A 25,008-nucleotide genomic window follows, 5' to 3' on the forward strand; every position below is an offset into this window, starting at 1 on the left:
TTTAATTTGCTAATTTTGCTGCTCTAGTATTTCTGTTTCAATATAGCGCTAATTAATAGTAGTAAAAATTGTATTTTGAACTTCACAGGATATTTCTGATGGTAATTGCTATTCGTATTTTTTATTTTATCATACTTCATTAAAATTTTTATACACATATTATATACATATATAATATTATATATAAATTATTTAGTAAATAACTAGGATTTAGTAAAATTAATAATAATCAATAAAAATTTGTTGAGATGTATTAAGACGTATTTATTTTACATAAATACGTATGAATAAATATTTTAAAAATAAAACGCATATAATTTAAAATACTGATCCAAAGAATGTAGCTAAAAATATCAATATTAACCTCTCTTGTGAGAGATACGATGTCATCAATCGATGTCGAATCTCATAATATATAGGATATGTTAATTGTCAATTTAACAGAGTTCGACAAGTTCTTCATGTGAGTTGCATCAGAAAATTGAAGCCACATGTGTTCGTTAAATTAGATAACAATTGCTGGACCGACTGACGTAATCTTTCTACCATGCGTGCTAAGCTCAGTAGCTCGACAGCTACAATTCAAAAAAGCGGTGTTATCACGACATTGATCATATAAAGAGGTTATTATCATATCTGTTATTTTCTATGTATTAAATATTTGCACCGATAAATAGTATCTAATGTAATTTGTTAATTTACCAATTTTTATTGAAACATAACAGTATCAGAATAATTTGATTTTTATTTTAAATATGAAACAAGCACAAATTTGATCATACACAATTTCACAATCATAAAAAATATCGAATTTAATAACATAATAAATCTAAACAAAAGCAACCTAATTGACAAATATCATAAAGTAGTGCAGTGATATGACATACCAAGCAGCGATAGCTGATTACGACTAAACTTCTACGTAGCAAGAGGATTAAATTTGATGTCACCATCTTCAATAGAAATGCCTATCGATAAGTGTTCTGAAAGAAGAATCATTCATATGGTTTATTAACTTTATCGTTATTAAAGACAGAAAATAAAATAATTTAAATCGTTTTTCAATCGATTTAGAATCTTATAAGTTTGTTATTGAACATTTATCATTCGTGTAGAATATAAATATTTCGTTAAATAAATTGATTTTATAAATATTTAGTGCAATGAAAAAACAATAAATTTTATATATTTACTTTTATTCACAATTGTTTTATTCTTCGAAAATTTAACCAGTTTTTGACTAACGTGACCATCATGTGATTATCACGTTCAAATATTTTCAAAAAAGCAGTGTTACAATAGTGTGTATATTTAAAATACTTTAAATCATATTTTTACAATAAAAAATTACATCTTATATATCAATATAATTTATTGAAATGAATATAGATTATAAAAGTTTTATGTAAATATAAAAAAAAATTTATTTTATTAAAAAAAATACTGTTTTATTATCTATTTTTACATAATATATTTAATATATTTATATATAAATAATATTATATATATATAATATATAAAAACTTTTTTATATACGAAGTAAAAAAAAATATTTATATGAATTTAATTAAAATTTAATTTGTAAATTTGACTATTAAAGATATTTCCTTTAATTTTAAAATATAAATTTTTGATGCAAAATTAAATATGCAATAAACATTTATAGGACATGAAATTAATATTAATTGAGTATTATATGATTCACGATATATTTTTAAGAAAAAACATAGGATATATACTATTATAGAATAACGGCACACATTAAAATTTACAAATAAAAGTATTCATAGAAATATGTATATCTAAATGAATATAAAAAATATTATTTATAATTAACATTTTTATAAAAAACACGAGAAGTATTCTATACGATATCATACATACTATTTGCAAAAATGTGTTTTTTTTACGTAATTTACAATTTAAAAATTATTGAAATATACATTATTTTTATGCTGTAATAAATAGAATTCTGTACATATTCAAAAAAACTTATAAATTTAATTAAAATTACTTCTTATAATAATTATTTAAATATTCGCTTATAAGTACAATACATATTAGAAATCTATATAATCTCGTATCTCGAATTCGTAAGCATATTATTAAGATCAAGATCCTATACGATATTCTTTTGCAATCGTATGTAAACCACTATAAATAGAATTGTTTGAAGTTTAAGAATATATATTTAAAAGATGAGATGAAAATGTTAATTCATAATTTTTAAAATCGAAATCTCATTGTTTGATACAATTATCTACGATTTTCTATGATAGAAATACATAGTTTCGAGTATATGCTGATAAATATATTAAAATTATACAGAATAAGATTAAATGAAATTAAATGAATTGCAAAGAAAAATGATGAAAAAGAAAAAAAAGAATTACATGACAGCACAACAACTTTTTTCGGAATGATTATCACCGACAATATCACTAGTATTTCCGGTGAATCGTTGAAAATCTCTGCCAGTATTGAGTTCTGAATTGGAGATAGGCGACACAGGAATACCATTTCCATTGGCATCTATCGATCCAGCAGATATATGCCGATTCTGTGCTCTTTGTTTCTTCAAGTCCGATAATGATTTGACAAAAACTACCGAGACGTGTATGTTGATCTTGCCGTTGGTGTCACCATCTGATGCGTAGATCTGCTGCTGATTACCGATTGGTGGGTCGGACCCTGTCACTATTGAGGCAAACATGTAAATCCAATGCTACTTCTGTTCCTTGTGATTCACGTGAAATTTGTTTTCCTTCCCTTTCATTCCATTCCACCTTGCTTTACCCTCCACCTAATTCCCTTTTTCATACACTGAAATGGCACTTCAAAAGAAACTCAACTAGTGTGGAAACTAGCTGCCATGCGCTAAGCGGCACATGCTTTAGCAATAAGCATTAAAAACATTGCATGATGAAGTTCCAGAAATATGTTTTCTATATTTTACATAAACATTTTTTTCATTTCCTACCTTCTATCACATTTATTATATTTTTAGACTTTAAAAGAATGAAGAAAATTTTAACAATTTTTTTAATTCTTTTTTTATTCCATTAACGATGGATTTTTGTTTATTAATTTGTTATATTGTAAACTAAATCTTTAAGATTTTAAAAATAATATATTCAAACATATATAATTTACATTAAAATTTTTTTATTATAAAAAATAAAAAATTTAGTTTACAATTTAATTACTATATGCATTAACTTGTATAAATAAAAATATATACATAAATAAGTACAAAACGAATAATAGTTGAATTCTCTGGAACATTAAAATAATTTAATTGTCCTAAAAATATAAATTAATGTAAATTTAAGCTGTGTCAATGTCCAAACATATTTTTCATTATAATGGAATAATATTACTTCAAATCAATCATTTCTCAATTTTGCTGCTTTTAACTTAGATAAGATAAAAAGTAACATTTTTTTAATCATAATAGTAAATAACAAATATTTTAATAATATTATAATTTTAATTTTAAAAAATAATAATAAACATACTATATAATATTAACTATTAATATTCTATATTAATATTTTTGTAGTAATAATTACAGATTTAAATATTTATTAAAAAAATTAAAAAAAGTTCATAATTACATCATATTAAAGTTAGTTTTTAAGTTTGAAAGCAAATATAATGGTTAATAATAGTGTTAAATTTTATCAATGTGATCGATTTGATGTAGAATTTATAAAAGAATTCTATTAATAACTATAGTAATATGAAATGTCGTGACACAACCGACCTCGTAACGATCTTATCATTTAGCGATAAAACTAAAAGACAGGAAGACACATTACGCGAATACATAACTAACATTAAGTGAATACAATTAACTATTAGTATAACATGTTAGATATGTGAAAAAGTTCTAGTTCTATTTTTTTTAACATTGATTTTATTGTTGATATATAGATTTTTTATTGTGCAAACATTGTGCAAATTATAAAATGATTATACATAAAATTGCAAATAAAGATGTAAATGTTTGTTATCAAAATGAAATTAATAGAAAATAAAAATATAAAATAAGTTATGAATTACTTTAAAAATTTATATGTAATATAATAAATAGCAATAATTATATTATTCTTGATTGTTTGATTATTTAAATAAGAAAAATGACAGAACTTTTCACAAACCTAGTATATATGTATTAAAGTAATTCGATATGTTTGATTTTTTATTTCATCAACAGTTTTTGATATGTAAGTATATATATATATACATACATACATACATACATACATACATACATATATATATATATATATATATATATAAATATGAAAGTGCTCATTGAATATTAATTATTCATCCATTATAATATAAATTCAAATCTATTTAATCTGTTTGATAAAATATTGAATACAGATAATGATATTATCAAATAAAATTATATTTGTAATATTTTATTTACTTCATAAAGTAATGTTAAAGAAATATTATATTAAAAGTACATAATACAATCATCTTGATCCTACAGTATATGGGGAATATTAGTGTATTGTAGATGTGCGTTTAAGCTTAGAATATTCTAAATTGTATTAAGTACAAAAACAATATTACAAGAACTTGGTTCTTAACTGTTAAACTTATTATAATGTTTCTTCGCATATAACAACCAATAAGCTTTGCCAAATGCTAACATATTATTTGAAATAGCAAGAAAGTACTAAAAAAAAAAGCCAATGCAATTTAGCTTTTGCGACAAAATATTCGATTTTTATACTAAAAAGATATTATCAAAGAGAAAACATATGTATACACAGAACATATAAAAATAATTCAATCTTATAAGAGGAAATTTCGAAACGTACAACCATGTCATTAAAAGATTAAAAAATAATAGAACGTTATGTTCAAAAATACGTTTAAAGAAATAAGAAAGTGACATAGAAAACTGACCTCGCAATTATTCAGGAGCATGACGCAGTAGTAACAGAAAAAAGAAAAGGCTGATAAATGATTGATACTATATTCTTTTAAATAATTCATAGTAAAAATGATTATATTAATTATATTATATTAATAATGATAAAATTTTATACTAACATAATAATAAATCATTTTAATTTTTAATTATCTTTAATTAATTTTTTTGAATCATTAAAAATTTTTTATTAAAAAATATTTTTAAAAATGCTTTGTTTTAAACATAATAAGCACATAATAAATATGATTATTATACAACGTTAACAAGGTCGAGTTATGCGACCAAACGCACAGATTATATGGACATGACACGTATTTTTTGCACAATTTTATGCACAAAATTACTATTTACCAGAGGATTCTACTTAACCATAACCAATGTGAATTTAACATATTTTGGAATATACCTGATTCTTTATCGACGTCTTCATGAAGAAAAGATTCATTATCCTTTCCCTCAGGTGCTTTACGTACAGCAGTTGGTGGTGCATTATTATCTGTTTCACTGCTTATATTTTCTCGTATATTAGCTTCATTTTCTGATTGTGGAACATTAGTAGTGGAACCACTATATGTCTGAAATATATAATTCCTTTATTATTTGATTTCAATTTGTTTCTAATATTATATAATTAATAAAATAAAAATCTACTTTTCTTTTCTACCTGTTGTGCTTGTAATCTAAGTCGAGCTTCTTCTTGAGCATCTTTTTTCGTAGTTAAAACTTTATCTCTTATTGAAGTTCTTCTTACGCTTTGAGTACGCGTATTTATACTTTGAGATCTACGTACTCGTCTTCCCTGTGCTTCGCGTAATCGTTTACTTTCTTGTTCTGTTTTAAGTTCTACTATTCTTTCTTTAATTTCTGAATCTTCGCAAATATCTAAAATTTTATAGATATTATTAATTTTAGTTTTCATTAATATTTTAAAAAATATATATTTTTTATATAAAAAATAATTTTTTAAATTTTATTGAATATGAATATTTTTACCAGCTGGAGTTTCATCATGTTTATTTTTCGCATTTAAATCAGCTCCATTTTGTACTAATAACTCAAGAACTTCTAACTAGAAAAAAAAAAATAATTATAGAAAATAAAGTTAATTTAAATAATTAATAAATATATAATATAATTCAATTCATACATGACCCCAGCAAGCAGCTGCATGAACTGGTTGCCACTTATCATTATCTTCAACATCAGTTGAAACATGTTGATCTAGAAGAAATTCAACTACTCTTAAATAACCATTTGCAGCTGCAATGTGTAGCTAAAATTCAAACAAACAAAAGAATCATTAATGGTTATTCATTCATGACATATCATTATATATATAATGGCTTTTTGAAATAAATCATCATAATAATTTAGTATACATACAGGTGTAGCACCTTGATGATCCTTATATTCTAAATCACCACCTATAGAAGTTATATTTTGTAAATCTCTTAACATTTGAACTTCAATTGAAGCTCTAGTTTCATCTATTAATTCTTGAGTAACACCTCGTCTTGCCATTTCACCTATGATTATAAATAAATAAAAAAAAAGTATTTTATATTTTTATATATTTTTATTTTAAATTTTTTAAATAATTTTTTATTAAAAATATTATAAATACTCTTACCTTCTATACAATCTAATGTTTTTTCATCTTCACAAATATCATAAGGCATATTACCATCTGCATTAACAGCTAATAAATTAGCACCTCTAACAATGAGATTTTTAACTAAATGTAAGTGGCCACAAGTAGCAGCAGCATGTAATGGTGTCCATTTTTCACTATCTTCTGCATTAACATTTGCTCCAAATTCAATTAATAATTTCATCATTTCTTCATTATCATCTATACAACATTGATGTAAAGCTGTCAATCCATCTTCATTTGTTGAATCTGGATTTACTCCTTTTTTTAAAAGTCGTCTCACTAAAATATATATCTATTTTTTAATATGCTGATTCATATATTAAATTGAAAAAAACATTGAATATAATAAAAAACAATCTAATAAAAATTATATTATATTACCTTCATCAATATCATTTCTTGCTGCAGCTTCTAAAAGCATTACACTATCACTAAAATATATATGACGTTTATTACTTGTATGTCTGGTTTGATGTCGCATCCATTCTTTTTCACGTTGACGCCATACTTTTAATTGTTGAAGTCTTTTGAGACGAGCTAAATGCAATCTTTCTTGAGTTGTTAACCTTTCTATATGTACCATTTCTGCTACTAAATCAGAATGTTCCATGACTATATGCTTATAATTTTTACAGCTGTATTTACCTACTCAAAAAAAAAAAAAAAAAATAAATTATATTTTATTTTATATATATTGTTTAAATTTACAATATATATTAATATTAATATTGTAAATCTAAATAAATATAAATAATATATTTAATACATTTAAATATATAATAATACAGTATTATAAATAGTGAAATAGAAGTTTTAATAGGAATATTATGATAAAAAAGGATTTGGATGCTAACTAGATTACCTTTACACTTACAAAGCCATGAATACATTCCAAGATATTTTAAAATTTTGCGACAAAGATTAGACATCATTCTGATATAATATCAAGTTTTGCTTTTTCAGAAACCTGCATGAAATTAGCTGCTTTTTCATTGGGTATTTGATTATGAATGATATCATATTTTTATCCAAACTTTTCATATTTATCAAGTACTTAAGTAAGTAAACATACATTATTTACATAAATGTTTCAGAATATTCATTTGAATCATCACATAACAAGTAACAAGTTTGCAGTTTTTTTTTAAATATATTTTCATTATATATTTTTTTTAAATTTATGAAAAAAATATGTTTGTATTTAATATTTTAAAAGAGTTGATTTATGAAAAACTTTTTTATATAAATTTTATAATTTGTTAAATAATATTTAATTAAAGAATTAATATAATAAAAAATTTACATATTTATTACATATTATATATTATATTGATTTTCATATAAAACTAATTTCTTAATGAAGGAAAAATATTTTTAACAAATAATTTTAAAAATAAATTTAAAAACTATAAAATTATACATAATAATATATTATAAAAAAAAATATAAAATTAAATTCTTATTTCTTATTCTAAATAATCTATAATATAATTTATTTATACTATTTTAAACTATTTAATTAAAAGATTTTAAATTTAAATAAAAAATATAATAATTCCAAATGTATTGTATTGTTTAACATTATTTTTTCATTCTTTATTTTATTTCTTTTATTTTGACATATAGACAAAAAATCTTATATAAAAAATGAAATAAGCAAAAGAAGCGAACATAAGAGACAAAAAGAGCGATAGAATAATATTAATGATGAATAAAATAATAATAAAAGTGAATTATAAGCGAAAATACAGATATGTTTGCCATTTCGCGATTGTAACTCGAAAGTTAATGCAAGTGAAAGAAATCTGTTCTAGGACTGAGGAGGGGGGGTGTCAAATCGCGATATCTACTCACATTGGCAAGTGATCGTTTGTTCGTTCACTTATTCGTTCGCAATGCAGTGGAATGCGGAAGTTTGCTCGTTCGTTCGTTCATTCGTTCGTTTTTTTCTTTTTCGTTAGTTCAAAAAACAGACGAGATGAAGGCAAAAAATCTTAATCGTGCCAAGACTAAGTGCAGCTGAATCTCACGAATACAATGTAACTGAGAGAGAAAGTCACCGTGTTGATTGATGAAAACGCAACATAATTTGTAAGGTTTTTTCAATGCAATGATTCCACTAAATAAAATTGAACTAAAGAAATTGAATGAATCTCTTGCTTTTAATTTAATGAAAATCACGTCGCGTCTGATCTTGTCGCGGCACCGTACACGCGAGAAAACGCGTACCTGTCAGTCGCCATTTTTAAACTACCTGTAGAAAATCATTCGCGCCTTCCCTTCACCGCGCGCTAACTTGTCTTTTTTTAAATTATATTTTATTAGTTATTATGTACATGTTATATATAAATTTTATTTTGTAATGATCAATATATTTATAAAAAACAAAAGAATATGAAATAAATGAACAACATTTTATTGAAAATTTAAATATTATTATTAATTGTTAATTTATAATATCATTATCTTAATTTTTTTTAAGTGCAAACATATTAGTATTGAATAAATAGATCTCGAAACCTAAATTTATCTAAATTTTTTATTATATATGTTTTGTTTTATTATATATATTATATAATATATTATTTGAAAAATTTAAAAAAGATTCTTTTACAATTGATATTTATATTTAATTAATATCTTTCGATTCTTTTTTATTTTGAATATAAACAATATATTTATCTAATAGAAACAAAAATTATAAATTATAAAAGACATTTTCTTTTTAAAATATATATAATTATATTCATTAACCTTATAATTTTTTTATTATTTAATATTATACATAAAATAGACAATTAAAATATATTTTTAGGGCTATAAACTATTAAGATTTAAAATATTTAACTAATAAAGAAAAATATATTAATTTATTTTTTAATAATTATTTGAATAGTCCCGCCATAAACTAGATCATTAATTACTCAGTTATTGCATACAAAGCATAGAATATTATATGTACTTAAATATACTTTGTTTATAATACTAGTATTAGTTTCATCAGTGTTATTGAAAGTGATTTAAAACTAAAAATAAAATTCATATTTATTTTTATAGATAATTATTTCATTTTCTCTGTGAGATGTTTATAATGAAACGTAAATGTTTAATGGATACTTTTTCATTGTCATCGAGAGAAAGTCAATCTGTTTCCTGTATTAAAGAAAAAAAGCAAGGAAAAATTTATTTAGCTGTCATAAGTGGATTTTTTGCAACTACTGGAAGTATATTGGGTAAACTTTCTAGCAATATAGAAATAAATTCCATAGTAAGTAATATTATATCTTTTTTTACAATTTTTTTATATAAGAAATGTATAATGTAAAATTTGCAATATTTTTTTATATAAATTGTAATATTTCTAATATTTTTGTATAAAATAAATTATTTATTTCTTAATTAGTTTGAATTGCTACTTAAAGGAATACTTTTATTATTGATGATAACAAGCAATACTGTAGGATGCACCTTTTTCGTAAAAGCACTCAATATCAGCAAATCTTCTCTATCGTGTACAATAACCAGCGCCACCACTAGTTACGTTTGCTCGGTATATACTTCACTTTTTTTTATCAATACATATATACAATATGAAAAAAACAAATGCATTATATAATATTTAGATTTTTTATTTTTTTTATAGGCCTTTGCGGGTTTCTTAATTTTTAACGAACAAACATCGTTAAATTGGTGGTGTGGTATATCTCTCATTATTCTGGGTTTATTTTTTGTTAATTATAATCCACAAAGTGATTCTGTACCATCGTTAAAATCGAAAAATAAATAATTTTGAAAAAGCAATTATTATATTATAATAAAATAATATTACATTATCATATTATATTTTTATTTTAATATAATAAATAAATAAATAAACAATTATAAATCGTTTTAAGAAAATAAAGATTCATAAAAGATTTTTTATTTCGTATTAATTAATTAATTATTTTATTTTATCAGATTGTGTATGTTATTAATATATTTTTAAAAAGAAATTTAAAACTAAAAAAAAAAATTTCTAAAAAATATCTAATAGTTATATAATTTTATGAATTGATTTTTTACTTTTAGTTACTATTTATTCAAATAACATTGAAATGTTTTGTAAAAAATTTGATCGCATATGAAAATATTCAAAATTAAAATAACAAATTATTTTTAGATTTTATTTAATTATTAAATAATTATGAACTTATTTTTCTTTTTCGGCCTTTATTTTTATTTAGAAAAAAGGAATGAGAAATAAAAAAAGAATGACAAAAAATGGTAAAAAAGACTTGAAGTGTACTTATTTAGCCACCAGAGTGGATCTCCGTGCTTGTAATAGCATTGGATAAGAAATGTGAGAAAAAAAAATAAAAGATTCTTCCGCCCTATTTCCTAACTAAATGTAGGCTACAAAAATATCCTTTTGATTTAATTTTTTTAAATTTACAATAATATTTTTTTCCTAATATGAAAACTTTAAATAATTTTAAAATTAATTTTAATATTTTTTAAATTTAAAAAAAAATTCATAAAGTTCATGTTGTTTATAAAATAATATAAGTACAAAAATATTAAATTTAAAATAGGTATGTTATTATTAGCAAATTTAATTTTCTTTAATCAACTGAATAATGAATACTTATTTATCTCAACAATGAATATATATAAATATTTGTTTTTATATATATGTGATTTTATGTAACGTAGGTTAGTAGTTAACATAGGTTAGTAACGAAGAATTCTACTAGTTCAGGCTTATTAGTATTTATATAGATCCTTGTGTTTCTGTATCCTAATTAAAACTATATTGAGATATTCATAAAGTTTCAGTTGACCAGGTTTTTAGTTTGTGGAACAGGGTCGTAGTTCATAGATGTATTATATAGAGAAAGAGAATATTAGAAGGAGAACGTAAAAGAAGAATAAGAGGATGGCTTTATCGAGCGGCGGCTGCGCCGCAGTTGTTCTCCACACTGCCGTCTATCGGCTAGTTGTTATTTTCGATAGTCAAGAATATAAGTCTTTCTTTTTTCTCTTTTTTAATTATATTTTTTTCTTATTATTGTTACACATTTGTATATCAATAAACATTTGTCTATAATTTAGTTATTCCGTATTATTAAGTGTGTAACTTTGAACGGTAAAATTTTTGCAATTTATCAAGCGCTCAAATTATTTACAGAAACATTTGACTTATGTAATTGCACTTTTTGGTATTTAATCATTAATCATTAATATGACACTATTTTATTTTTATTAAATTTATAAAAGTACATTTATGTTATCTATCACTGTAAATTACAAGCATTGATCTCTTAACGTTCTTATCAAAATAATGAAATATTTACTAAGAAATTAGCAGATGATCATTCCAGATTTCCAAAATGACTTTTTTTTTTATTGTACTTTTATACCTTATATCTTATATCTTGTCGTCCTCTTACCGTGATAGACCTTCCGTTATTCAACGGGTTCTACTACTCCGTGCACACACCTTACTTTTCCCCTCTATAGCATCTTTATCCCCACCTTTTTTCGTTCTCCCTCTCAGTGGCGAGTGCCCCTAGATTCTGGTAACGCTTCTCACAACTGAGACAACAGAACAGTTTTCGTATGGCGCATCCTCTTACCAATTGAATCGGATACCAAATAGTACGAATACCGAGCTTGCACGTTACACAATTCATATATTTATTTATTAGATTGTTGTTTCAATGATTCTGTGTGCGCGTAAACAGCTGTGTTAATCAAAGGTGCCTTTATGTGAAAGTGTCGACAGGTAGAGTGAATTACGATCAATCAGTCGTTTATTGTAAAATTTTCACACTTGTTAAAATGTATCTTTTATGCTTATCTTTTTTATTTCCTTTGCTTTTCTTTTATCATTTGATCATAAAGATTTTTAATTCAATGACAAATTACTATAAATATGATATTAATTAATGATAAAAGCTACAATTTATGAGATGAATAAAGAACAATTATTTAAAGTAAATAACGAGGATTTTAATTGATTCGATTCTCATGGGTCTTATAAATTCATGACATACTCAAAGAATCGAAAAATACAAAACTATAATTACTTTTAAACGAGATTTTTTAGTATAAGAAAAATAAAATTTGTTTTTTACTTGTTTTTAAAATGATGATATGTTGAAGTATGATTGAATCAAAAATTTACTAATTTATTAATTTAATCAACAAAAGTTTTCTAATTTAATTATAATGATAAAATTAAAGATTATAAAACAATAATTTTTTTCTTCATAATATTAATTTCAAATATAATAAAATCATATATATGTTATTCATATCTATTTTGTACGGATATTTATGGTTATCGTTATTTATATAATATATTTCTTGATAATATTTATATATTATCGAGAAAGAATCAAAAAAATCAAAATACAAACAGTACGTTATTATATGTGTAAATATTTAGTTGTATTTATCACATAAAAGTCATGAAAAAAATAATTTTATTTTTTTCCTCGTTTTTTATTAATTTGTTTACTCTTTATTTAAATTATTTTAAATTATTGTTCTATCAAATTTAACTTTTACTAAGATCACCACACGCAATATCTACCTTTGATTTTCTATTTGGCAATATTCCAACTAATATGGCAAAAGCAAAGACGCGAAAACTTTTTAATTTATCGCCGTAGGGAAAATAACGATTGTGCCCGTTAGCTGCATTTCATTTTCTCTATAGAAACTTTCTACAAATACATCGTACATTTAAATTGTCAAGCAAAATCGGACAGAAAATATAGATTTCATCTGGCTGACTAAGTGAAACAAAAGCTCTCCTTTAAATTGCACCGTTTCTCTACTGATAATACTCGCAATGAATTTTTTCTTGTTCTTATTATTTTTATTATTTTATCGTTTTAATTAATTGCATAAAAATAATCTCAGTATTTCTGATACAATTCCTTTATTAAATTTATATCACTTTTCGACATTTATTTTTCGTGAATACAACATGCAAAACTTTGCCGTCGATTATCATTAAAAATTTCTATGAAGTTACGATCGTTATAAATTGCATGTTTGAATCGTTTCATATAGCTTATGGAATAAATATACTATAAATGCTTGCATAGATAAATCTTGATGGAAAGAATAGAAGTATACAGAAACGCATATATTAATATGCACATTAAAAAAAAATTTTGTGACAATTTGTTTAATTTTTGGTTACAAGATTTATAATACAACAAAATTTATAATACAAATTATTTATATATATTTATATATTTCTTTTTTTATTTCTTCTTTTTATTTTTTTATTTAAATAATAGATAAATATAAATAAAAAATAATAGATAGAATAATGCCTGTAATAATATTTTATCATATTCATGTAAAAAATTTCGAAAATATAATTTTTTATAACCTATTGGAATATTGCTAAATAAAAATTAAAGAGAAAAATGGTTTGTTAAAATATAATAAAAGAATGAAATAATAAAAATATAATAACACAAAGAAATTAGAATACAAATCTGATTGCGTTTTAATAAAAAGAATATTATAAAAAGAAATATGTTGGCGCGAATATACATATATATATACGCATTATGAATACCATGTTTGGCAACTTCGAAGGTTTCAATTAGGCGACGTAATCAAGTCAATCAGAATTCGTAACATAGTTTTGAGAATCTATCTTCAACGATGATGCTGAAGGAGGGATGCGACGGCAGCCACAAAGGAAATTGTTGTCCAACAATAAGATCATCGAGGATCGAGTTCGAGAGACGAAAGATAAGAAAAGATCGTCGAATCGTCCCAAGTGTATCGACCGATTAAACTGATAATTTCTTTCTTATTGTGAATTCTCTGTGCCTCGAGAGAATTTCGTACGCAATAACGTAAATTTGCACCATGGGGAATGGCATGAACAAGGTAAGAAGCTTTGGCATGAACAAGGTAAGAAACAATTTCACAGATATTTTAATAATATCATTTTAATGAAATTTTCTGTCATTGTCATTATTTATATATCGAATTAAAAACGAAATGATTTTTAATACGATTAAAATTGAAATAAATATGATTAAAATTGAGCAACACAATATTGCAATGTGCAAGAATAATTTGATAAATCATAATTATGTTAATTCTTCGAAGATGTTTGCTTATTATATGACTTAACCTCTATCGAGAAATATCAATGATGTATTTTTACATTTTATTTTGTTGATTTACGTATATATTGTATGTATATATTGTAAAATTTATCTCTAATTTATCTATTTTAAATTCTGAAAATTCAATAAATGTTTATTTTATATTTTGAATAGTAATTTTATTAAAATGAAAAAAAGGATAAAAATATAAAAATTATCATGTTAGTGAATTACTTTAATTAGCCTCATCTATAGTTTTTGAAATTTATCCAGAATTAATAATCTATAATATCTATTGTCAAAAAGTATTGTATGATACATAATATCACTCGACAATGTATGCCAAGATTTCAATCGATGATCCCGATGAAAAGTTAAGAGCCTGTACCTTTGTTCTCGCGTTCAACACCTCACTTAAGAATGCAGAATCGATTAAACGATTATCGCGATTCTCACCTGGCTATACACATTCGAGTGATCATCTACAAAGATGAATGATTAACAATGGAGCACTTGCATCGAAAAGCTGCTCTATCGACTTTTTTCTAACGATATCTCGTTTATGTATTTTAATCGCTTAACTTTCTCTCTCTCTCTCTCTCTCTCTCTCTCTCTCTCTCTCTCTCTCTCTCTCTCTCTCTCTCTCTCTCTCTCTATGTTAATTGCAATAGAAGAAATATTAATTCGATGTTAGAAACTTGAATGGAAAATAAACTTATATTAGATAGTTATACATACATGAATTTAGAATGACATTTATTGAATTTAATGATTTTAATAATGAACAATTCGTATCGAGATTTAAACGATTATCACATGATTAGAAAAAGAATTATGCTTATATTATGATGTTGAATTCCACGAATTGTGTATGTTGTGTATATGTTCATATGTATAGGTTCTTCCCGGTCTTTATATCGGGAATTATCATGATAGTAAAGATGCAGACCAATTGGAACGATTCGAAATAACACATATTTTGGCGATTCATGACACGGCTCGCAGATTACATTCTGTGAGTATAATTGTATATGAGAATAAATTGTTTAACTCAATGAACTTTGATGAATTTAATCGAAATTAGTTCGATAAATTATTTGTAGGACAAACATTATTTATGCATATTGGCGGCGGATAGTCCCGATCAGAATCTATCTCAATATTTCTCCTTGTGTAATGATTTTATCCACGCTGCCCGCCTACGTGGTGGAAATGTTCTAATACATTGGTGCGTAACTAAACTTTAATATTATTAAATACTGTTAAATCTTAAAAAGAAAAAAAAAAAAGAAATATAAAAATAAGCAATAAATTTTTTTTAACGATATTTAACAAATTATTAAAATATTCATCGAATGATTATTATATTCGATTTCAGCTTAGCCGGTATGTCAAGAAGCGTCACAGTAGCAGTGGCCTATATTATGAGTACTACCAATCTTTCATGGAAAGAGGCACTTAAAGTTGTCAGAGTAGGTCGTTCCATTGCCAATCCAAACGTCGGTTTTCAGCAACAGCTGAAAGATTTCGAATCTAGTCGATTACATGAGGTATTCAAATTAAAAAAGAGTCCTATGTTTCCTTTACTTTAGAAACTTTTCCTTTATTTATGTTTTTTTTTCTTCAATATAATTAAAATATAAGCGATTTTCTAAATAGTAGAAAGAAAATTGACGAAGAATTCTATAAATGAAGATATTACATTATAAAATAGTTATTTAATATTTGTTTAATAATAAAAAAAAGAAAAGAAATAAGTCAAATAATTAATAATTACTTAATATTAATAATTAAAAAAATTAATTTGGATATTTTTTTTAATGTAGGAACGACGTAGGTTGAAGGAACGATTTCCTAGTTTAGCGCTTGCGGAATCCGATGCAGAAGTATGCCGCACTACTTTAAGAAATTACGAAACCATGGCATTGGCACGAGAAGTGTGTGAAGGAAAATGTGCCATGGGCCGTCCTTGTCCAACTGGATTATGTAGGCAACCTTCCAAAAGGTTTGTTAAGTTTTTGTACCAATGATATAAATTATAAATTATAAATTTATAAACAGATAACATAAATTATCATAATTCATTTAAAAAAAATATATATATTAAAGAAATCAATAAATTATTATCAAATTATTTAATCTTTTTGTAGGAGTCCAAGAAGAAAACCATCCACGGGTAGTACCAGCAGTTTGAACACTGGAAGAACTCCGCCGCAAACGCCAAGAATGCTACCATCTGCACCACCTTCACCTGCTATGCATAGATCAGCTAGTGTTCTCTCAGCATCAAGACCAAGAAGTGGTCCTGCTGGTTTGCATTATTATACTGGCGGATCTGCGCCTCCTTCCAGGTAAATTTATTTATTATACTTTTATATACTATTATTTAATATAATTATAATATATTATAATATATTAATATTTTCAGATAATCAAAATAAAAATATTTACAAATAAAGTAAATATTGTGAATGTTAACGAAATTCTATATATAATTATTTTACAAATATTTTTTATTTTTAATTTTTATATATATAAGATATTACAAATGATAGATGTTTAATTCATATTATATTTTCAGAGCGGTATCGAGAGTCGATTTATCCGCTGCAGTGGCTTGCAGTAGTAGTAGCACAAGTCTAACATCGGTAGGTAGATCAGGCATATCCACTAGTAATTGGAGATTGGCGGCTGGATCTGCGCCGAATACTCCGAGGCCAACGCCACCGGTTTCTCCGCAACGTTGGCCAAGGCGAGCCTCTACTAGACAAACACCTCCTTTGCCAATTTCGCCAGAAAATCCTTCAACAACGACGTAGCACTTGCGGAATGTTGTTTCGTTTTCGACTTTGCCCGAGTAATCTCGACGTCAATTTACTAAGCGACATTATTATTATTTATGATTATTACTAATGTCTGACGGTATATGTGCTAGCGTATTAGCACATTCTAGTTTATTAGTTGATATTTCATTATCATTGTCTTACGTAATAAAAAAGAAAAACGTCGAGAATAATGTTAAGAATAAGTTAAAAAATTTTCGATAACGAAACAAATTGTTAAGTTTTACCGAAATGATGTTCGATCGTGCAAGTTCTTCTAAAACAGTCTTTCACAGCGAAACGCTTTCAACGAGCTGCACCACCATAAAAATACAAAAATACTTTGAATAAAATAGAAATATATCAAATTACAAATATGAAACGTATGAAATCAAATATATGAAGTCATTTCTACGTATAAGCTGGTCGATAACGAAGAGGCTCTAACGAGGAGCCTTATAAATAATTTATAATCGAAAGTTCGAGGATGCTTGTTCATTGATTGTATAAAAGATTAGCAAGAAAAAGCTATATCAGTTAATATAGCAAAAAATGTTCGTAAAGTCATATGAAAAATTAAATGTTAACCGCAAAACCGCACAAGATATTTTTTTTCGCTTAAAGCGAACATATAAAATCGAAATCTGATATGTAAAAATAGTAGCACTTATTTCAAAAGTTGCGTTTATTCGCACGAAAAATCTTATATTGTATATTTTAACATTGTGATAAATTTCAACCAATGCGATAATAATTTCAAATGCGCGTGATAGCAATCATCGACAATCTTACAATTCTAGAACTCTTATTATATTGATTAACATTTTTTTAAAACGTATTAAAAAAAGTTACTGAAAGTTACTGTTTATGACGAATGACGGAATTATAATAAAGCTATAAAGAGTACTGAATCTATCGAAATAATCGAATTCCTCGTTTAAAACTTGTAAAAGAAAAAGTTTACTTGTAGAAATATCTCAATTACTTTTTAAACAGTATCGGTATTATCCAAGAAAAAATGTAGAATTCGCTATTAGAAATACAGAAAATCGTTGCGTACAGGAAAAATGCATTTAATTCTTGCATTTTTTACGCGAATAATCTTATCTATCAATAAATTCATGTTGATCGATTGTTACAATTAGCATCTGTATTTCTTTTAATTTATTTAGCTCAATTAACAATACTAGCGTGTTTTGGTAATGCATTTTTCAAATTAAACGCGATAAACCGCTTTGAATCATTAAATATCATTCCCCTCCATCGTTCGTCAGAGCTTGATTGCAATGTTTGATGTTTACATTCAAAATTTTAGGATATCTCATCAGAGATGCAATTCACGAAAAAATTATAAGCGGTCGCGTTTTGAGAAAGAAAAAAAAGAATGAATTATAAAAATATCTCTACTATTGGAACAAAATAGTGAGAAAAACAAGAAGAACACGAACCGGTGTTCCTCGAATTGTTCCATTGAGTTTGTTCGCAACCGTCCATTATAGTTATTGGATTTGTAGCAAAAATACGCTGTTTAGCGCAAATTATTAATCTAAAGGAATGCATATACATATTTGCGCATACACATATATATTTAAAATGTATCGATGAATATATTTTTATGCGCAATATAAGTTGAAAATAATTTTCTTCTAAATATGATTGTGTCGAGAAGAAAAGAGAAAAAAGAATTTCTATTTCTTTAATTCTTTATTATTTTTTTGCACACATGTATTCGACGCACACTCGATGAAGCGCACTGTAAATATTTTTTTAAAGATGCAAATAAAAATAAAAATAGAAACGACACATAATATTTTAGAAGGGCTTTATTTTCTTGAACGGTTTTTATGTGCATGAAATTATATCGTACACTTTGTATGCACATATACTTTGCATACGTTGTTGCAAAAGGATTTCAGAAAATTTTATAACTTGTTGGCAATGGTGATTATTATGCGACTATGTCGTACATTAGATAGACAAGTTGTTATTCTTTCGTGCACTGACGTACGATTCACATAAGTGAGAGAAAAGCAAGCGAATTTCCGATATCATCCCTCCTATATCATCGAAGCATATTTTTCTCGATTGGTATTATAGAAATATTTATTTTTCTAGAATCGATTCGATTTTATCATAGATTTACAAAAAAGAAAAAGAAAAAAAAAAATTTTAGAAAATACACGTAATGCGCGCAGTTAAAGAATATAAAAAGCGCTCGTTTCATATTCAACTTTTTAGCGTTATTTAATCACAGAAAGTGAATTTAACTACTTTCATTGAAAATCGTTCAACTAAAATTGTTAAAATCACTTTCTTAGTGTAATCTGTACTCCTTTGAATAATTGAATCGTTAAAGCTTATCTGAAACGATAGTAGAAATGGTAAGAAATATTCATTTTGCTAATTCAATTAAGTTCTGCATGTTGTTAGAATAAGAATATAGAAAAAATTTAAATAATTCGAAATGATATACTAATGATTGAGATTTTATAATACTAAAGATCGAAAATTCATAATTTTCATAATTTTGATTAAATCATTTTTATTTTGATTAGTTCGAAAGAGTACAGATATGATAATGTTAAAAATTTACAGAATATTTTTTATAAACTTATTGTTTTCAAAGTTTTGCTCGATAATAACATATCGCTGTTATATTAATTAAATATATATACATACACACCGGTACACACAATGCTTCATTATTTAAATACGAAAATATAATATATATATATTTGTAGATAAAAAAAAATGTTTTATGAACTGCAAGTTAATTTACGCTTCATTCTTTCATCTTAAAAATTTTCATTTATATATACAATATTTTAAAATAATTTCGATAAACAATGAATGATTCGATATGTTTATATTTTCTTTTCGATGCCTATATAATTTTAGGTTGTGATTGCGAAAGTAAAATAAGTAAAAACAAGAAAAAGAATAAAAGAAATGAAAAGGAAAATATATGTAAAATTGAAAAAAATTCAATTTACACTTATGGGGTAACTTTTGAAAACTATTTAAGTCGTGTTTAATTTTTTTTATAAAATATTCAATAAATGATATCATATTCAATTTTATTTATACAAAATTAAACATGGGATCAAATAAATAATATATGTTATTTTTTTAGACGTTTGTAAAAGATTAAATAGGAAATTCTAATAAAAATAAATTTTTATTAGAATTTCTAATAAAAATTTCTAAACATTATTATAGATTTTTCTTTCTTTTTTTAAAAATTATATAGCGACTTAGAGAAGCTTTCAAAGTTATCTACTTGAGTTTTTACTATTTATACAATACAGCTATTTTTCAGAATTCAAAAACGAAAATATAAGTATAATATATGCTTCTTTGAAATTCATGGTCTAATATTTTATATTTTCTACAGAATTGTATACAAAATTTGCACAAATTTGCAAAACAACATATGTTATCAATATTTTTTTATTCAAAATATTAGTTTAATATTTTTGACACTATATATTGATTAATAATTTTGACATTAATAATGTTATTCGAAATTTTTTTTTAAATATATGCCAAAAAATTTTAAAGCTTTAAAAAAAATAATGCCATTTTACATTATCTTGTATATTTAATACCTATATGTTATTAATATTGATTATAAAATATTTAAAAAATTTGGTAATATTTTAATAAAATTTTTGGCGCTTCTTAAACAATGTTGCATTATACTTTTTTTTTATGAAATAAATGATAAATAATTAGTTATTGATTTTAACATTCATAATATATAATAAAAAAATATTAATTTTATTTAGTAATAATAATAAACATCAGGTGGCGTAATTCATACTTTTTCAAGGTGGGAGTTACCATTTAAAAGATTAGTTTGTATCGTATCTGATTGGTGAATGATAAGCAAAAAAGGAGAAAATATATAATAAATTGTGATTTTTTTATTTTTCATTATATTCATAAGTTATATAAGCAAAAATAATATAATCAATCTATAATAATTTTGTGACAATTAAATAAAAAATGAATGAATGGTATATTTAATCTATTAATCAGAAACAGTGTGACTGTGTGACACTTGTAAGATCGTTGTCAGTTAATTATGGGGGTTGTTTAAAGGGTTAACACGTACTTAAAAGCAGTGAACACAATGATAAATTTGTTTGTAATAATGCACGATAGGTATTATTTTATGGAATGAGTTCTTTTCCTATTTCGGTATCTCTCTGCGTTATTCGCGTCGAGGTTGTTGATGAAGATTCTGAAGAATCAAATGGTAAATATTTACATATTTATATATTAAACTAGTAACTTTCAACTGTTATTGTTAACTTATATTCTACTTGTTTTTATAATGAATTACTTCGATTAATCTTTTTGTTTACAAATCTTTTTAAGGTTATGTTATTTGTCATAACAATGTTATGTTTATATTATTAACTTTTTCTGTAAAATTTATATAATTTTGAAACTAAGATTCTTGTTCGTAAGAAAATACATATAAATAAATAAAATTTTTTAGAAAGAACATTCTTATCTTTTTAATTATATATAATTAAATAACTTGCATAATATCATTTTTAAATTTATATAATTTTTTTTATATATTTTATATATTTTCTTTTTCATAAAAGTATTATAAATATAGTAAATATAGTAAATATTTAAAATTTTTGTAAACTTTTATTTAAAATTCAAAAAATAATTTCAAATATAATGAATTAATATATGAAGATTATTAAAAAAAATAATCATTAAAAGTACAAAGAAGATCATACCTTGTTTGTATCATGATTAATTCACAGTGGATTTCGTAATCCAGGCATAATGGCTGCTAAGATGAGGGGTCGCAGAGAACCAACCAAAATAAACATGGAAAATTGCACAAATCTTACAGAAAAACAAGATTCAGTACTTCCTTCTCAAGGAACTAGCAAATCTAGCTCTACTTCTAGAGCTAATTCTGAAGAAAATACTTATGATGATTCAGAGATAGCTGGTGCAAGTGCTTGTGCCTGTGATCAAATTAATTTTATCTCTGGAAATCCGTTTGTTGAAGTAACCAAAGGAATTATACATTTATATAAGGAAAAGTAAGCACTATTTTATAAATATTATGCACTTATGCATTTTGTAGTTATTCAAATAATAGATTGCAATTAAATATGTTTGCAACAATATTTAATTATATTTTCAGCAAATTAACAGATATACACCATGCAGCAGAACGTACCCAAACTATCTGCATTCTTGCAGTTCCAGCTACAATGACATGTCATGATCTTTTAAGATTTACAGCTCCTTGCCATCAAGATGTTCGGCATTTTAGGATACTTAGAGATGGCAGTCCTAATCAATATATGGCATTGATTACCTTTAAATCTGCTGTAGTTATATATATAATGAATTAAATATTTTTTATATATTAATTATATACAATATTATATATATCAAATTTTTCATATTTTAGAATGCAGCAACAGAATTTTATGGTTCTTTTAATGGTACTCCATATAATTCTTTTGAACCAGATGTCATCTGTCACATGGTGTTTGTGTACAGTGTAGAAGTAACATATAATGCTATGCCTTTATCTGGACATACAGAATTACCACTTTGTCCAGTTTGTTTAGAGAGAATGGATGAAAGTGTTGATGGTATTTTGACAATTTTATGTAATCATACATTTCATGCAAGTTGTCTAGCTAAATGGGGAGATACTTCTTGTCCAGTTTGTAGATATGCTCAAACACCAGAATCATTTGCAGATAGTTACTGTATGGAATGTAGTATGTAAACAATAAATATTTTTTAGTTAAAAAAAAAAAGAAAAAGAATGAAATTATAAAAATTATAAATTAATATAAATATTTTTTTAGATACTGGAGAAAGTAATGATGCTCTATGGATCTGTCTTATATGTGGACATATAGGTTGTTCACGATATCATCAAGGACATGCTTTTCAACATTATCGTGAGACACATCATTGTTATGCTATGCAATTAGGAAATAATAGAGTTTGGGATTATGTAGGAGATAATTTCGTTCATCGATTATTACAAAATAAAGATGGAAAAATGGTTGAAGGTGGTCCTACAGCAACTAAAGCTGAAGGTGCTGCAATGGAAGAAAAAGTAGATTCTGTACAGTTGGAATTTACGTATCTTTTAACATCACAATTAGAAACTCAAAGACAATATTTCGAGGATAGATTAGCACGATTAGAACAACATTCTGTGTTACAAACTACAGAACTCAGAGAAAAGTTAAGTCAAGTATCAGAAGAAAATGCCAAAGTTAAGGTAAGCTTTTTTTAACTTTTATCTCTTGAAGAAGAAATGCATCATTTTCTTACATATTTTAGGAACAATTAGCAATATTAAGTCGAGAAAAGCAAAATGTAGATAAACGACTACAACAAGTTAGTAATAAATTGATACAAGTACAAGCAGAACTAACTGAAGAAAAAGAATTAAGAAAAGCATTAGAGTTAAATCAAGCTTCTTGGCAAGATAAATATAAAATTCTGCAAAATGAAATGACCGAGTATCAAAAGACAAAACAAACAGAAGTAACAAATTTGAAGGAACAAGTACAAGATTTAATGTTTTATCTTGATGCTCAAAACAAAGTTGAAAATTCTGAATTAAGAGAAGAAATCGCTTCAGGTCGTATAGTAATTCCAGAAACTTCCAATTCTGCTAAGAAGAATACTACTCGACTTTCTAAATCTCGTAAAAAACGTTAATATAATAATTTGCCTGACATTTTCTGTAAAAAATTTAATTTTGAATCATACTTCGAAATTAAAAATTGACTTTGTATCTTTTTAATTATGTTAAAATAAATTGCTGATTTTTTTTTTACTGATTTTAAATAAGAGCTTTAGTATATAAATCTATAAAAGTAATGATTAATGTTAAATACTAACCTTTGTAATTTTCAAATAAATTTTGATATTTAATTTTTTTAGAGTAAAATTAATTAAATTATATTTTAAGTATAAATTAATATTATATATATATATATATATATATATATACATATATAAAATTCATTTGCCGTATCTCTTAAATAGAAGCTTTATATTTAGTTTGCATTAAAAATAAAATTTATCAATTTATATTTATTATTTCTTGTTATAATATTTCAAATTAAATAGGAATTATTAGATTTAATTTATTGATTTTGTGTGTGTGTGTGTGTGTGTGTTGTGTGTGCGCGCGCGCACGCATGTGTGTGAGTATAACAATTAAACTAATAATTAAAATCAATATTCAATAGATTGTATTGTTTTAAATTGAATATTTCAATTCTTTCAAAATTTTCTATTTTTTTTTTTTAGAAATTCGTTAAAATATGATAAATGTAAAATATATTGAATCTCACAATAAACACGTCTATTCAAAGACGTTTTATGTGCAATATTTTTTCAATTTTTAATAAAATTGTATAATAA

General features: G+C 24.6%; 4 protein-coding genes across 13 annotated transcripts; 3 read left to right on the forward strand and 1 right to left on the reverse strand.

Moving 5' to 3' along the window:
• Window positions 1-371: 371 nt before the first annotated feature.
• On the reverse strand, window positions 372-12,128 carry LOC411548 (protein phosphatase 1 regulatory subunit 16A). 6 transcript variants are annotated; one of them, XM_006571570.3, is made up of 11 exons: window positions 8,466-8,568; window positions 7,474-7,578; window positions 6,993-7,256; window positions 6,588-6,890; window positions 6,341-6,483; window positions 6,105-6,230; window positions 5,951-6,026; window positions 5,622-5,839; window positions 5,364-5,532; window positions 888-983; window positions 372-575 (listed from the first exon to the last, which is right to left on the reverse strand). In XM_006571570.3, exons 2-10 carry the CDS (start codon window positions 7,541-7,543, stop codon window positions 919-921), a joined length of 1,434 nt encoding a protein of 477 aa, XP_006571633.1. In that variant the 5' UTR covers window positions 7,544-7,578; window positions 8,466-8,568; the 3' UTR covers window positions 372-575; window positions 888-918. The 6 variants fall into 6 exon arrangements, with proteins under 6 accessions (XP_006571633.1, XP_006571629.1, XP_006571628.1 ...); XM_006571566.3 differs by lacking the exons at window positions 372-575; window positions 888-983 and adding an exon at window positions 1,980-2,697 and having other exon boundaries at window positions 7,486-7,578; XM_006571565.3 differs by lacking the exons at window positions 372-575; window positions 888-983 and adding an exon at window positions 1,980-2,697.
• On the forward strand, window positions 8,507-10,447 carry LOC100579021 (transmembrane protein 42). Its single transcript, XM_006571572.3, has 4 exons — window positions 8,507-8,702; window positions 9,669-9,879; window positions 10,015-10,161; window positions 10,255-10,447. The coding sequence occupies exons 2-4, from the start codon at window positions 9,694-9,696 to the stop codon at window positions 10,396-10,398; spliced, it is 477 nt and encodes a 158-aa protein (XP_006571635.1). The 5' UTR covers window positions 8,507-8,702; window positions 9,669-9,693; the 3' UTR covers window positions 10,399-10,447.
• Window positions 12,129-12,168: 40 nt separating the features above from the next.
• LOC100578953 (dual specificity protein phosphatase 15) lies at window positions 12,169-20,518 on the forward strand. 4 transcript variants are annotated; one of them, XM_026441763.1, is made up of 8 exons: window positions 12,169-12,378; window positions 14,217-14,540; window positions 15,639-15,755; window positions 15,844-15,968; window positions 16,119-16,290; window positions 16,567-16,745; window positions 16,891-17,091; window positions 17,322-20,518. In XM_026441763.1, the coding sequence occupies exons 2-8, from the start codon at window positions 14,496-14,498 to the stop codon at window positions 17,557-17,559; spliced, it is 1,077 nt and encodes a 358-aa protein (XP_026297548.1). In that variant the 5' UTR covers window positions 12,169-12,378; window positions 14,217-14,495; the 3' UTR covers window positions 17,560-20,518. The 4 variants fall into 4 exon arrangements, with proteins under 4 accessions (XP_026297548.1, XP_026297550.1, XP_026297549.1 ...); XM_026441765.1 differs by having other exon boundaries at window positions 12,170-12,378; window positions 14,217-14,516; XM_026441764.1 differs by having other exon boundaries at window positions 12,199-12,378; window positions 14,264-14,540.
• Window positions 20,519-21,348: 830 nt separating this feature from the next.
• Window positions 21,349-24,426, forward strand: LOC409251 (BRCA1-associated protein). Of its 2 annotated transcripts, none has more exons than XM_006571564.3 (6): window positions 21,349-21,823; window positions 22,353-22,640; window positions 22,745-22,934; window positions 23,018-23,336; window positions 23,427-23,851; window positions 23,914-24,426. In XM_006571564.3, exons 2-6 carry the CDS (start codon window positions 22,375-22,377, stop codon window positions 24,295-24,297), a joined length of 1,584 nt encoding a protein of 527 aa, XP_006571627.1. In that variant the 5' UTR covers window positions 21,349-21,823; window positions 22,353-22,374; the 3' UTR covers window positions 24,298-24,426. The 2 variants fall into 2 exon arrangements, with proteins under 2 accessions (XP_006571627.1, XP_392774.4); XM_392774.7 differs by having other exon boundaries at window positions 22,370-22,640.
• Window positions 24,427-25,008: the final 582 nt, after the last annotated feature.

This window comes from Apis mellifera, linkage group LG1 (assembly GCF_003254395.2).
Source record: "Apis mellifera strain DH4 linkage group LG1, Amel_HAv3.1, whole genome shotgun sequence".
Lineage (NCBI taxonomy): Eukaryota > Metazoa > Arthropoda > Insecta > Hymenoptera > Apidae > Apis > Apis mellifera.

Excerpts from the sequence above, each read along its gene's own strand:
- LOC409251 (XM_392774.7), top strand. The coding sequence starts at position 21,745 with ATGAGTTCTTTTCCTATTTCGGTATCTCTCTGCGTTATTCGCGTCGAG. Across the intron at positions 22,641-22,744 it reads ATACATTTATATAAGGAAAA|CAAATTAACAGATATACACC; the intron begins GTAAGCACTATT and ends TTATATTTTCAG. Across the intron at positions 23,337-23,426 it reads TAGTTACTGTATGGAATGTA|ATACTGGAGAAAGTAATGAT; the intron begins GTATGTAAACAA and ends ATATTTTTTTAG.
- LOC411548 (XM_006571565.3), bottom strand. The coding sequence starts at position 7,543 with ATGATGTCTAATCTTTGTCGCAAAATTTTAAAATATCTTGGAATGTAT. Across the intron at positions 5,533-5,621 it reads TTAGATTACAAGCACAACAG|ACATATAGTGGTTCCACTAC; the intron begins GTAGAAAAGAAA and ends TATATATTTCAG. Across the intron at positions 2,698-5,363 it reads AGACGTCGATAAAGAATCAG|TGACAGGGTCCGACCCACCA; the intron begins GTATATTCCAAA and ends TTGCCTCAATAG.
- LOC100579021 (XM_006571572.3), top strand. The coding sequence starts at position 9,694 with ATGTTTATAATGAAACGTAAATGTTTAATGGATACTTTTTCATTGTCA. Across the intron at positions 9,880-10,014 it reads ATATAGAAATAAATTCCATA|TTTGAATTGCTACTTAAAGG; the intron begins GTAAGTAATATT and ends TTTCTTAATTAG. Across the intron at positions 10,162-10,254 it reads CCACTAGTTACGTTTGCTCG|GCCTTTGCGGGTTTCTTAAT; the intron begins GTATATACTTCA and ends TTTTTTTTATAG.
- LOC100578953 (XM_026441763.1), top strand. The coding sequence starts at position 14,496 with ATGGGGAATGGCATGAACAAGGTAAGAAGCTTTGGCATGAACAAG. Across the intron at positions 15,756-15,843 it reads CGGCTCGCAGATTACATTCT|GACAAACATTATTTATGCAT; the intron begins GTGAGTATAATT and ends AATTATTTGTAG. Across the intron at positions 16,746-16,890 it reads TGTAGGCAACCTTCCAAAAG|GAGTCCAAGAAGAAAACCAT; the intron begins GTTTGTTAAGTT and ends ATCTTTTTGTAG.